We start from the raw sequence: 15,179 nt of genomic DNA on the forward strand, positions 1-15,179 counted from the left end.
GGATCTTGTTAACGATATTGTAGGTTTCCTCTAATTTGTTCCGTTTCATGATGACAAAGATGTCATCCACAGCGTGGACCCAAAGCTTGGGTTGGACTGTTTGTTTGAGCCTCTGCATTAGTGCTTCTGCCAAGAATATTGGTGATCTCATGTGTGTCCCGTTGATTTGTTTGTAGTCATTTCATTGAAGGTGAAGTGGGTAGTGAGGCACAGGTCTACTAGCTTGAGGATGCTGTCCTTGCTGATGGAGTTGGTGCTGTCTGGTGTTTGTGTCCTTGGATTGTCTAGTAGTGAGGTCAGTTTCTTTGGCTAGGGTGATGTTAATTGATGTGAAGAGCTGTTAGGTCGAAGGAGACTATGACTTTGCCCTCTTCTATCTTGGTATCTTGATGATGTTCAGGAATTCTTGGGTGGAGTGGATGGAGTGGCAGGAGTGTTCTACTAGGTGTATCTGTTTACGGTGAAGTTCCTTTGCTAGTCTGTATGTTGGTGTGCCAGGGAGTGAGACGATCCATCTGGGGGGGCCCTGGTTTTGTACCTTAGATAATCCTTAGAAGCGGGATGTGATCCATCAGGTTTCTTTCTTTGGAAATCTGTCTTGTTAATCTCGCCTGATTTATGGAGTTTCTTCAGTGCTGCTGTGATAGTTTTCTAGCTGTGGAGTTGGGTCTATCGCCACCTGTTGGAAGGTGTGGATATTTGTGAGCAGTGAGTTCACCTTTTCAATGTACTGTATTCTATTTAGGATGACGGTCATGTGCCCTTTGTCTGCAGATAGGATTACAAGATTTGTCTCTTCTGAATCCTTCTGGGCTTTCCTTTCCTGTGTTGAGGGTGTCCCTTCTATCTTCCTGCTTAGTGTTGGTGCTACTGTCTGTCTGATGGTCTGCTGAGTTTCTTCCATGATTGCATTGTCTTTCAGGGTTGACTCCAGTGCTGCTAAGAAGTTCTTTTTGTCCACATCTCTGCAATTCTCCTTCGACGTTACGGCTCTATTTACATCAATTAACATCAGCCAGGCCAAAGAAACACTGGCCTCACTACTAGACGATCCAAGGACAAACTCCAGACAGCACCAACTCCATCAGCAAGGGCAGCAACCTCAAACAAGTAGACCTGTGCCTCACTACCCACTTCACCCCTTCAATGAAAAGACTTACAAACGAATCAATGGGACACCCATAGGATCACCAATATCAGGATTCTTAGGAGAACGAGTAATGCAGAGACTCAAACGAACAGCCCTGTCCACGATCCACCCAAGCTTTGGGTCCACTATGTGGATGACACCTTTCTCATCATGAAACGGAACAAATTAGAGGAAACCTACAATATCATTTACAACATCCTTGCTGGCATAAATTTTGCCAAAGAGGAAGAGCACAACAAGACTCCCCTTTCTAGATGTCACCGTGGAACGAACAGTCAATGGAGAACTGCAGACCAGCGTCCACAGGAAAGCAACACACACAGACCAGATAGTTAACGACAGGAGCAATCATCCCAATACCCACTAACAGAGCTGCACCTGGACGTTATTTAAACAGGTCACAACACACTGCAGTACCCAGGAACTACAAGCAGAAGAAAAATAGTGTATTCAAGAACAATGAACACAATCCACTGATTCTTAAACAACAAATCCAAACAAGACACAACATGCCCAGAGACTCTAGCCATACTACTATACATCAAAGACATCTTGGAGATGACTACCAGACTACTCGATCTCTTGGCATCATGGTAGCACACAAACCAACCATCACACTGAAACAGCTACTGATGAACCTCAAGGACCTTGTACAAACAACCAACAAAATGAATGTCATTTATAAAATACCCTGCAAGGACTGCAATGAACAGTACATCTGACAGACAGGCAAGAAACCAGTCACCAAGATACACAAACACCAGCTAGCCACCAAAAGACATGACCCACTATCACTAGTATCCATTCACAAATAAAGGAGGACACCACTTTGACTGGGACAACACATCCATTCTAGCACAGGCTAAACAGAGACACACACAGGAATTCCTCGAGGCCTGGCATTCAAACCGGAACTCCATCAATAAACACATTGATTTTGAACCCATTTATCAACCTCTCAGAAAAAGAACAGAAAATGATATCACCCACCGTAACAGATCAAGGCACATAAATAGAAAGCGGGACAGAACACCAGCGTTTCACCGGAGGCTCACTGATTATGTTACCTAGCATGGGGATTAAATGTCTGAGAACAAACCTACCAGCTCAGTGGGCAAAATTACAACCTGAACTGAGAACCTGTTAGTGCTGTGCATCAAGAGGCCTCAGACATACAATGTCCAAACGTGGATAAAAGAATGTTACAAATTATAGGTCACTCCTAGAAAATGTGCAGAGATAAGACAGTTTCAGAACAGCAGACATGCTGGTAGTCACAAGCAGCCACCAACATTAAAAGAGGTGCCCACATCAAACAATACTTTTATTGGAGAAAATACATCAGACATTATGAAGAAAATCTGCCCAACCAGATGAGCCAGCCGACACAGAATTTGTCTTTGGGTTGAAAAGTGTGATGCTGGAAAAACAATTTGTCTTGTCAATGGACATCCCGTTAATTGATACAAGAGCAAGTGTTATCGACCTGTCAGACCAGTTTCTATGGTGGAATGAGCAGCAGTTATTGTCTAGAGATGAGATTACATGGTGAAAGCAGAATAACTGAAAAGCGTAGGAATACTACAAATTACAATGCAATACTTGCATGAGAATTGAAAATGCTTTTACTGTTCCCAGTCAAAATCTTCACTTTTGAGACTGCATGCATGTTTTATCCTCAAGTTCATCAGGAGAGTTGAAGGAGATTGATGGATTCTCAGTAAGCAATGGGCCCAGGAACAAACCATAACTGATGAACTAGTCAAGAGGTAACCAATTGAAGATTTAATTGGGTTTCTGAAACTCATGGCAGATTCCAAACAGAAGAAAAAGTTGAATGGGATTAAGTATGTTTGAAGAAGAGAATTCTTTCACTTTATCAACAGGAAGGAAGTAACAGACTTTACAGGACTGGTGGAAATAATCAGTGTTCTTATCTTCTGAAACAGAATAGCCAATGTCATTGTTGAGTGAATAATCTAATCTTTCAGAAAAGTGATAGAGTCTGAAAAAAATCTACTTCACCAAACAACCACAGAGTGACTAAAGACATGAAACCTGACCAACAAATTGAGAGAAACTACAAGAACAACAAATTGCCTGGTCTAAGCTTCCAAGATAACTCCCAAAAAGAGAATAGCTATTTCAATCAGAAAGATATTATCGTGTGCAAAAATCTAAGATACTGCAAGGAATATATTACTTATTTCTATAGAGCACATATCAGTTAGCTAAGTTAGTTGGATGGCTGGTTTGTGATGCAGAATGGCGCTAACAGTGAGTTCAAATTCCTGCACTAGTTGAAGGTACCATGAAGGACTCTGCTTCTCAACAACTACTCTCATCTTGGGTGTGATGACCCTCAGGTTTAACTACCACTTGTCATGTCTGTATAATGAGAGAGTAGCTCTATGGTCCATAAGAGTATTAATCTGATCTTTTAAAGTAAATAAAAGTACACAGGTTAGAAACAGGGTCAACAGTCCTCAAGCAAAAGTCCCACCATTCTTTCAAGGTTGAAGAAAATGCATTCTGGAAGAATATCCAGATTGCCTGCATTTGTGAAGTCAGAAATGAGGTATTGGCTAATCTAAAAATTGGTTAACTCAGAGGAAAAAGCTTAAGGGGAACATGTTGCATAAAGTTCAGAAAAAGTAATAGCTCCACCTAATCTGAGGTCATCACAGTCTTTGTTGGAATCAGAGGATTCTAAAGAATTGTAAATTAATAGCAGCGCAAACTACATCGCTATTATGCCATATTGTTAACTAAGCCCAGTGCCTTTCTACTGGTTTTACATCTACCACTGAAAACTACTAAGGTCCTAGGCACAGTATAAAAACTAGGATTGGTGACAACAAAATTCTGCAATTTCCCCAACACCAATAATATAGGCTATGGATGCTGGAACAAACACAGAATGCAAGAGCAATTCAGCAGATCTGGCAGTGTCTGTCCATTGAGAAACAATGTTATGTTTCAAGTCTAGTCCGCCTCTTCTTTGGAACTACCTCTAGTCCAATACCACATACTAGCAGTGGTGGAAAATACCACTCTTGCCCCTAGCCACCTACTGAAGATGAGAACATTTGTCAAATGTTTTTCTTGTCCATGTAGAGGAGTTATTAGAAATGGCTGATCTGAATTCAATGGGCAAAGCGTAACTTTTACTCAAACACTGCCATTATGGGTAAGTTGCTCAAACACATCCTGTGTTGTGTTGTGTGCAAATAACATGTGGCTGAATGCTTCGCAATTAACAGATGGAAGCGGGCAGTCTTGGCGTGGGGACTTGGCAGATCCCAGAATTTGCCAGTCCTTGGTAGTTTACCTATTGGGATCAGCACAAAAATTTTAAAACTTGTTTTAGAAATACTGTACAATAGCAAATGAGATGAAAGAGTTATTGTAAGGAATTCTGATGAATTCTTTAACTGCCAGTCTAATTCTGGGACAGTGGAAACCAAAGTACTGTGGAGTTTATTCTTCAGAACATAACGGTCAACAGAGGTTGTTGGACCAGAGAGTACTGGATTAGGTATGTACAGACTGTACTTTATATTTGGAATAAATACTGAACTTTTAGGTATATGTTAGGAGTTGGATATTCAGTTCCTTAAATGTCCTCCACCATTTTTGCTGAAATCATTTTCTCACCTTTCCCACTATTTATTTACAATCACACCTTTTAGTGTATTTACCAATCAATAACCGCAAGCTCATATTTATGGAATTAGCTTCATGGGAGGAGGAGGAGGGGGTGAGGGGTACTTTGCTTTTTCCTTTGCCTAAATTTCAGTTTCAAGGAATTTATTCTTACTCTGCCACTGGAGAAGAAGCTGGTTAATTGTTGAATATCTGGTAAGTGATGACCATTTATTCTAATTCTAATGTTCAAAATAGTATAGCAGCTGGTAGTCAGGTTGATGAAATATCTAAAAACATAACTAATTATGAAGGTGAATGTAATAATTAAGTACTTTCTTGGAACATGTTGAGGATAAGACGACAGGTAATGTGTCACAGTTGTAGCATGTGGCTACTCCTGGATATTAACTTGACACACAGCAAACAGGTCAGCAGTGTTTGAACCTCGAGCAGCTTCAATCCAGGGTTTACTAGCTGGGTGCTGAATTACAGATACTGTGCTGCTTCAAGGAAAGGGGGGTGTTACCTGGAGTCTTTGTATCAGGAGGCTATCACACCTCTTAGAGATGGATTGTCTTATTTGGTCATTGTTCAGGGGCAGGACAGTGTGGGGTACTGCAGGGATCAGTATTAGGATCAATATTATGTTAATGATTTAGATAAGGGAACTAAATGCAATATCTCAATTTACCTAAGAATAAAATTGGGTGAAAGTTGAAACTATGAGAATGCAGAGATATTGCAGTGTGATTTGGACAAGCTGAGAGTCAGTGGGCAAATGAATGACAGGTACAGTATAGCATGGATAAATGAAAGGTTACCACTTTAATAGCAAAAATATGAAGGCAGATTATCATATGAATGGCTATAAATTGAGAGAGGGGATTGTTCAACGAGACCTGGGTATCCTTGTGCACGAGTTGCTTAAATTAAGTATGCAGGTATAGCAGGCAGTAAAGAAGGCAAACGATATGTTGGCCTGCATAGCGAGAGGATTTGAGTACATGACCAAGGATGTCTTGCTGCAATTATATAGGGTATTTGTGAGGCTACATCTGGAGTATTGTGTGCAGTTTTGGTCTCCTTATTGAAGGAGGATGTTTTTGCTATACAGCAAATGTAGCAAAGGTTTAACAAATTGATTCCTGGGATGGGAGGACTGATGTATGACTAGGGATTGAGACGGTTAGGATTTTATTCACTAGTATTTAAAAAAAAATCAAAGGGACCTCATGGAAAACTACAAAACTCTAACATCATTGAACAGGTTAGATATGGATGGATTGATGTTCTCAATGACTTGGGGGGGCGGGGGTCATTACAGATAAAGTACAAACATTTTACAACTGAGATGAGGGCAAATTTCTTCAGCCAGAGTGTGGTGGGCCTCTGGAATTAATTAGCACAGAAAGTGATTAAGACCAAAATACTGTGTTTTCAAAGAGGTAGATTACAGCTCTAGTGGCTAAAATGGTCAAGAGATACAGGGAAATGGTAGGATTAGGGTATTGAACTCTATAATCAGCTATAATTATATTGAATAGGGTCCTGCTCTTATCTTCTATGTTTCTATGTATTTCAGTGTTGGGGCCTCTATTATTTACAATACATATAATTGACTTGAAGAAGGCAAATAGATGTACTATCAATTTGGTGGATGGCATAAAACAGGTGGGAAGGCAAATGTTAAAGATGACAAACAGTCTATACAGAGAGGTTAAGCAATCTCATAGTTCACGATAAATTTATATTCCAAAGGAAAAATGCTTAGAAGAAGGGAATAAGCCAACCATGGTTAACCTGGGAACTTAAGGAGAGTATCAGATTGAAAAAAAAATTAATGCGATAAGAGTGGTGGTTACCCAGGGCATTGTGAAAATCAAATGGAAGCAATCAAAAAAGGAAAAAAAAACTTTGATGGTAAACTTGCAAATAATATCAAAACAGACAGCAGGAATGTCTTTAAAGAGAGAGAAACCAAAATGAACATAAGCCCCTTAGAGAATAAGGCTGGGAAATAATAATGGGAAACCTGGAAGTAGCATAGGAGTTAAGTTAATCTTTGCATCAATCTTTACAAGAGAAGACACTATTAGCATCCCAAAATTATGAAATATTCAAGGACAAAAGTTGAAATTGCTTGGAAAACTAATGGGGCTAAAGACAGACAAGTTTCCTGGACCTGATAGGATGCATCCTTGGATATTAAAGGAACTAGCTACAGGTGTAGTGGTAGTAATCTTTTAGACATCTTTCGATTCTGGCTATTTCCCAGAAGATTGGAAAATCTTTATTTAAAAGGGGAAGTAGACAAAAAAAAAAAGAGTTCACGGGTCTATAGTTACCTAACATGTTATTGGGAAAATGTTGGATTTCATTGTAAAAGGATGTAGTAGCAGTGCTTTCTATAGACATAACATGATCAAGAAGAATCCCCATGGCTTCACGAAGGCAAAATCATGCTTGACCAATTTACTAGAATTCTTTGAGCAGAAAATAAGCAGAATAGATAAAGAGAAAGTGATGGATGGAATATATTTGGATTTTCCAATGGTATATAATGAAGTGCGATACATTAGGCTACTTAATAAGAGCTCATGGTATTACAGGTAGTTTATTAGCAATGGATTGGGGATTGGCTGGCTAACAGAAGACAGAGAGATGGAATAAGGTGAACGTTTTCAGGCTGGCTACTAGCATGCCGCATGAATCAATACTGGGGCCATAATTATTTACAAATGGCTTAATGACCCCTTGGATGAGGAAAGCAAATGTCAAATTTGCAAATAACACAAAAGTAGGTGAGGACTTAAATGACGAGGATGACATAAATAGTCTGCATAGAATTATAGACCGGTTTAGTGGGTGCACAAAAACTTGGGAGGTGGATGATAATGCAGGAAATTATCTCATTGAATGGCAGAGTAGAATGAATGAGCCCAATAGCCCACTTCTGATCCTATACATTATGGGCCATTTTCCTTGACGATTGTATGATTAATGAACTAGAGAGGATTTTAAAATGAAAAGTTTGGGACGGGGGGGACGGGGTGGGGCAGCAGGAGATCAAATTTGGGAAGTTGTGCTCAGTCAGCGTAAAGTCAAGGCCAATGAAAAGAAATGATAAATTCATACTGTCCATCATAATTTAATAGTCAACCAACAGATAAGAGAGGAATTCAAATTGAGAGTAAAAGGGTAAAACTCTGTATCTGAACACATGTATATTTGAAGCTGATGAAATGGAGTTTGGGAAGAAATGATAAAGGCAAGAAGTCATCTAACAGTAACCATATTATTTCTTCCTTTATGCCCCATAATGAAAACTTCTCAGAAATGTTTGGCAATAATCAAGGGAGATTTTAATGTGCAAATTGACTAAAATTCAGATGGGCAAAGATAACCTAGAGGAAGAGTTCACAATATTTTCAGGACAGTTTCTTAGAACAGCACGTTTTGGAGCTGACCCGACAGCAAGCTGTATTAAACTGGTATAGGATTAATGAATGATCTCATAGTAAAGACATATTTTGGTGCAAGTAGCGACCGGAACATGTTTATAGAAAGGCTGACAGAAAGTTAGACTGAAGATGAGAAAAAGGAACACCAGATGAATTGGCCAGATATTTTCCATCACTCTGCACCAGATTAGATTAGATTAGATTTGTGGGCGGCACGGTGGCATAGTGGTTAGCACTGCTGCCTCACAGTGCCAGAGACCCGGGTTCAGTTCCCGTCTCAGGCGACTAACTGTGTGGAGTTTGCACTTTCTCCCCGTGTCTGCGTGGGTTTCCTCCGGGTGCTCCGGTTTCCTCCCACAGTCCAAAGATGTGCAGGTCAGGTGAATTGGCCATGCTAAATTGTCCGTAGTGTTAGGTAAGGGGTAAATGTAGGGGTATGGGTGGGTTGCGCATCGGCGGGTCGTTGTGGACTTGTTGGGCCGAAGGGCGTGTTTCCACACTGTAATCTAATCTAATCTACACCATACAGGATATAAATAACACCCAGAAGCAATGATAACTGGATGGGAGAGATGAACTCTGGAAAATCAGATTTGGTTCTGAGCAAATTATTGGAGGTATGGGTTGCGTGTTCCTGATGGATATCATCCTATTGTTAAAGTACCTATTCAAGACGGCTCAGCAAATCTCTGACGGACTCGACCTGTACCCTCTCTCGGTTCTTCCAGGAGATCATACTCTGTGGTAGTCTGGAATATAAAACTCTTACAGACAGTTTAGTTTATTACCTTTATTTACTGATACCTACAAGCCAGGCTTGAGCTAAGGTTTTAAAACCTTTAGCAGAATAGAAGCGCCAGTTTCTACCCCAAGACCTCCCTCAGGCTATTCCCCTTATTGCTCCAAACAAGCTGTCTTTATGCAGAATTTTAAAATTACAAAAACGCCATATGTCCTTAATCAGATAAGCAACAATAAAATGGCAAAAATTTGCAGAGGATGAGAAACGCATTGACAGGTCTGAGTACATTTGATTAATTAATCTATATGCACAAAGTGGGAAACCTTGATCCAGCCAGGCCAAATGGTCAATTGCTTTGGCTAGTACATCATAACGAGAGACTAGCCTAAACTATGTGAAAAAGGTTATGGGGTTACCTTGCTCAGCTAACGTGCCCAGTATCAATGCCTACAAATCGGCTGTATCTTTTAAAATCTTAGATTCCCAAAATGTAACTTAAATTCATAACATTCACAGATCTTAAGCTCCAGGGAATAACACACAATCCATTAGGAGAAAGCGAGGACTGCAGATGCTGGAAATCAGAGTTGAGTGCGTGGTGCTGGAAAAGCACAGTAGGTCAGGCAGCATCCGAGAAGCAGGAGAATCGAAATTTCAGGCATAAGCTCTTCACATTAGGAATGACAAGCCTGACTTGCTGTGCTTTTCCAGTACCACACTCTTGACACAATCAATGACAAGCAAATTATTGGAGGTATGGGTTGCGTGTTCCTGATGGATATCATCCTATTGTTAAAGTACCTATTCAAGACGGCTCAGCTAATAACCTTTTGTAGCACCATATCAAATCAGACCATTAAAGGTTAATCTTTTCACCAGCTTCTTTCCTGTCTGTCTCTCTCTGTGTCCCTTGAACACTTCAGTCAGTGAATGTAATTCACAGAAAAATGTTTTCTCTCACTCACACGTGAACATCTTCCAAATTTCAGCCTTCGTGTTTTCCTAGCCTGTAAGGGTAATGAGACATTCTCTTCCCAGAACAGTCAAGATGAGGGAGCTGAGCTTCATAAATTCAAATCTGCTCAGTGTGTTATACATAAAAATGTATCAGAATTGTTCTGTTACGTGCATATTCCACTCAGCTTATTAAATCACAAATTCTTTTCCTGTTGAGTATGTGTTTTGTTGACTTTTTCATATAAACCAACTTATTTATCAGACATCCCACTGTGAAATATGCACGCCTCCAGCATGAGAAGGAAGTACAGCCACACATTCCACAAGTGAACAAATATTATCACCTTATTTACACTGTTCCATTGACACTAAGAACAGATGTCCCCAATTTTTCTGAACAAATGCTGCCCCGCCCAACCCGTGGTTGAGTGCTTTTCCACATCTCCTTAGCAGATGTAAGGCTATCAATTTTCTCACTACGGTATTAAAATAAGTGGTTGGTGAGATTAGATTACTTACAGCGTGGAAACAGGCCCTTCGGCCCAACAAGTCCACACCGACTCGCCGAAGCGCAACTCACCCAAACCGATTGCCCTACATTTTACCCCTTCACCTAACACTACGGGCAATTTAGCATGGCCAATCCACCTAACCTGCACATGTTTGGACTGTGGGAGGAAACCGGAGCACCCGGAGGAAACCCACGCAGACACGGGAAGAACGTGTCGCCTGAGGTGGGAATTGAACCTGGGTCTCTGGCGCTGTGAGGCAACAGTGCTAACCACTGTGCCACCCAAAAAAGAAAAAAAAGCTTAACACACTGATGCGCACACATTGACTCGCACATATGGCAGATAGTTGATGCATTGATTTTAATTTTTCAAAACTCTCTTGATTCAGGGATGGACCCATTAACTGCAAGAGATTGAATGTAAAACCTTTTTCAAAATGGGAGGCAGACTGAAAGCAGGAAACTACAGCCCAATTAGCTGAATATCTATTGGGGAAAAGGTTAGAAACTATTTTTAAAATAGTTATAGCAGGGCATTTGGATAGGTTCAAGATCATAAAGCAGAGTTAACATGTTTTTGTGAAACTGAAATCATTGTGCTGAAGGGGACCCAGTGGATGTACCTTTGGATTTTCAGAAAGTAATTGATATGGTGCTACAAAAGGTTACTCTAAGAAATAAAAGCTGGCGTGGGTCAGCATATTGGCATGGATAGAAGAAACAGACTAAAAACACACTGGCTAATTAGAAATAGACTAAAAGAGTAATTTTCAGGTTGGCAAGGTAAAACAAGCGCTGTGAAACAGGGATCAGGCCTCAACTGTTTACAATTTATATAAATAACTTAAATGATAAAATAGTACTGTTTCCAAATTTGCTGATGACAAACAAAGCAAACTGTGAAGAGCACATGATTGCAAGAAAAATTGACAGGTTAATTGAGGGCAAAGATGTGGCAAATGGGTATAATGTGGGGAAATTGAAATTTGAAGTATTGTTCTCCAATTTTGCCTTTTTAAAACAGTTGCAAATGCCTCTATTTAAGTTGAAGACTTTAAAACACAGGAAGTGTTTATGAAATACATGAATGAAGCAGCAATCTTTTGTCAATGCATAAACATAACCCCAATTATCTCTGACATTTTTGCAAATGTTCTTTAAGCAGGCAAGGTGTTCTAAAAATTATTTTATTGGCCAATATGTTGCATCAATATGTAAACAGCAAGTTCACAGAATGACACCAGCAATACAAATCTAAATATAAATTTACTCTTTCCTGAAATTAACCTGCTTGTTTATTGATGAGACCAATAAACTCCAGGAAAAGAGTATTTCAACATAACTGGTCAACTTGGCCTTTAAAAAACAAATATAAATAAAACAAAAGCAAATGAAACAAATATAGCATCACACAAAAAAAGTGGCCAGTTTAAATTGTCCTAGGTTATGTTTGATTTGTTTAAATCAAATTTAAAGATTTCACACCATTAATTTAAAATACATACCCAATAATTGATAAGGTATTGTTGCTCCATAAAGCCTGAGCAATGATCAACTTTGTTATATGTTCTCAAAGGACAGAAAACACCTTTACAGCCAATGTCCCTCACAACTAGCAGATATCTAACTGTTACTGACAAGGACCTTCTATAAGTTTCCAGTGCAGACGTAAACTTAAAAGTCTTTATAAACCTGGAGGGGGGAAATTGCAGGTTGATGATAATTGCCATGTACTTAAAAGGCTGTATCACATCACCTGACCTCTCTCTCTCTCAATCATGTTCTCCCCAGCAAAATAATTAGAGTGGCATTTAGTGGAGAACATTCTGTAAATGACGACATTCATCTGGGGACAATAGGGTTTTAGCAGGTTGATAACATTCTTAAATTTAGACATCTCCTCACAAGGGGCTAGATTTAGAAAACCAAGTAAGAACGGAAAATAAAAGCAATAAAAAAAAAAGTGAATTGAAAAGGTACGCAATTGTAAGTTGTCAAATAATGATTCTTGCATTTGGTAGTTAAACTATCCTTTCCTAGAATTAGACAATTTAGAAATCACCATTCTTTTTCTTAAAAATTGTCTTGAGATATATTTTCAACGTAACCAAACATTACATCTTCAATTGAAATTTTCAGAAAAATGATTAAAAATTTTTAAAACTCAATTTCTCATACAATTAAATAAAAGCAGCAAAATAATTTATGAACCAATTGTTATTTTTAAAAAAAGACACATTTTCTGAACACATCTTCATATAGACTCATTTTTGAGAAGATTAATTGCTAAAGTGAATTTAGCGTCCCACTGCAGATGAATTATTTCCACGCCGAACACAAATGCACTGATGCAATCTTCTTCATTGAGGTATTTCTACAGTGTCCATCCCAAGCATCGAATGAAGATAATACAGACTGTAGTGCTTTGACATACACTGTGGGTGGGGGAAGGGGGGAATGTAGGGAGACAAAATGTATGATAAATTTGTGAAAAGTTTTGTAGCTCGGGTGCTCGTTGTTGTGGTCTGTTCACCGAGCTGGGAATTTGTGTTGCAGACATTTCATCCCCTGTCTAGGTGACACCCTCAGTGCTTGGGAGCCTCCTGTGATGCACTTCTGTGATCTTTCCTCCGGCATTTGTAGTCGTTTGAATCTGCCGCTTCCAGTTGTCAGTTCCAGCTGTCCGTTGCAGTGGCCGGTATATTGGGTCCAGGTCGATGTGCTTATTGATTGAATCTGTGGATGAGTGCCATGCCTCTAGGAGGAAAGATCACAGAAACGCTTCACAGGAGGCTCCCAAGCACTGAGGATGTCACCTAGACAGGGGGCGAAACGTCTGCAATACAAATTCCCAGCTCGGCGAACAGAACCACAACACGTATGATAAATATATAGTGAAACCTGTCTTTTCAGTTGGTTTGATTACAGATGTCTGTTCTCAAGTACTTGTTCTTCAGATGCCTGAAACTGGACTTGAAACTGCACAGACTGCGTACCTAATAATTGATAGCATATTGTTGTTCCATAAAGTCTTAAGCAATGGTCAACTTTGTTACATAGAGTCATTGAATGAGAGAGATGTACAGTATGGAAACAGACCCTTCGGTCCAACCCGTCCATACCAACCAGATATCCCAACCCAATCTAGTCCCACTTGCCAGCACATGGCCCATATCCCTCCAAACTCTTCCTAATCATATACACATCCAGATGCCTTTTAAATGTTGCAATTGTACCAGCCTCCACCACTTCCTCTGGCAGCTCATTCCATACATGTACCACTTTCTGCGTGAAAAAGTTGCCCCTTAGGTCTCTTTTATATCTTTCCCCTCAGGTCTCTTTTATATCTTTCCCCTCTCACCCTAAACCTACACTGTCTAGTTCTGGACTCCCCCATCCCAAGGAATGGGATTGTCTATTTATCCTATCCATGCCCCTCATGACTTTGTAAACCTCTAAGGTCACCCCTCAGCCCTAGCCTATTCAACCTCTCCCTATAGCTTAAATTCTCCAATCCTGGCAATGTCCTTGTAAATCTTTTCTGAACCCTTTCAAGTTTCACAACATCTTTCCGATGTCCTCAAAGGACAGAAATCACCTTGACGGCCACTGTCTCTCATAACAGCAGTCTTTTCTAGCACTCGTGATAGATATTTTGTAACATTACATGATGCTATACTTTGAGCAATTTCCAAAGTTATATTCTTAATTTAGGGTGCAATGTCGGTCATCACAATAATAGTATCTCATGAAGCCTGGTGAAAAACTAGGCTTTTGGACATACAAAGTATTTTGTGAAAGAGAACTGATCTTCAGGATACGGTAGGCCATTTATCAATTAAGACTCTGCTGTCTCTTTCAAAAATATCATGCTAATCTGGTTGCAGCCAGAACTCCACTTCCCCATTTGTCCTCCTAGGGACGAGGCTATGTGGTATACTCTTTATAAAGATGCAATTTAGGTATCTGAAACCTTGAAAAGGCAGACCCCAACCTAATCTTTCAATTCTTAAAATGGAAGAGCCATGAGCAACTCATCAGAGATGTTTCATGATAAATTTCATCCAGAAATTCCAATATTTTTACACATTGTTATACAGAGTTCAGCATTTCTCTGTCCCACAGCCATTAGATAGATAAAATCAAAGATCACTTGCAAGTATCCACAGTTCTTAGAGGAAGTATTTAAGGGAAACAAATTTTATTCTAATAGGCAACATAATCCAGTTTTTGTACCTTTCGGGTTTTTATAGAAGACGCAGTTGTTTGCACACTTGTCTGGATGGGAGTCCCAGAAATCGGTTCCACAGCAACAGAGTGGAGGTAGATCTGTGTTCTGCAATTTAATCTTCTCCATCATCTGTACTCTTAAGGCTTCTATATATCTGCAATAAGTTAAATACAACTGAATAGAACTTGAGTAGAAGGCAGCTGATTCAGTCAAAAGAAATGGTAACCTGTTATTAGTGATTTTGAAGATACTCAACTCCAATTTGCCTAACATTCATCTATATCTTCAATTGTACTCATCCACCATCATCTCTCGTTCCTTCGTTATTAAAACTAAAGTTTATTAGATGATTACTCAGCCTCTTATTGTTCATATATAACAAAAAATACTATATTCCAGGTCCATCAGCATTCCAAATAATCTACACTTAGTGAATGCTTGACAAATGTTCTGATGAGTCAGTCCCAAGTCTTGATTTT

General features: G+C 39.5%; 1 protein-coding gene across 3 annotated transcripts in view; it reads right to left on the reverse strand.

Moving 5' to 3' along the window:
- Positions 1–8,832: 8,832 nt before the first annotated feature.
- The window catches only part of ccdc15 (coiled-coil domain containing 15), a 35,364-nt gene continuing 29,017 nt past the window's right edge, over positions 8,833–15,179 (reverse strand). The window contains exons 9-10 of one of the 3 annotated variants that reach the window (XM_043676862.2): positions 14,706–14,854; positions 8,833–12,904 (exon numbers count right to left, since the gene is read on the reverse strand). In XM_043676862.2, the coding sequence (XP_043532797.2) occupies positions 12,789–12,904; positions 14,706–14,854 (265 nt within the window). In that variant the 3' untranslated portion in view covers positions 8,833–12,788. The remainder of the gene's footprint in view (positions 12,905–14,705; positions 14,855–15,179) is intronic. The other 2 variants (XM_087976474.1, XM_043676861.2) reach the window with 2 other exon arrangements.

This window comes from Chiloscyllium plagiosum, unplaced genomic scaffold (assembly GCF_037043375.1).
Source record: "Chiloscyllium plagiosum isolate Xiang-an unplaced genomic scaffold, Cpla_swu_hap1 HiC_scaffold_29, whole genome shotgun sequence".
NCBI classification, from domain to species: Eukaryota; Metazoa; Chordata; class Chondrichthyes; order Orectolobiformes; family Hemiscylliidae; genus Chiloscyllium; species Chiloscyllium plagiosum.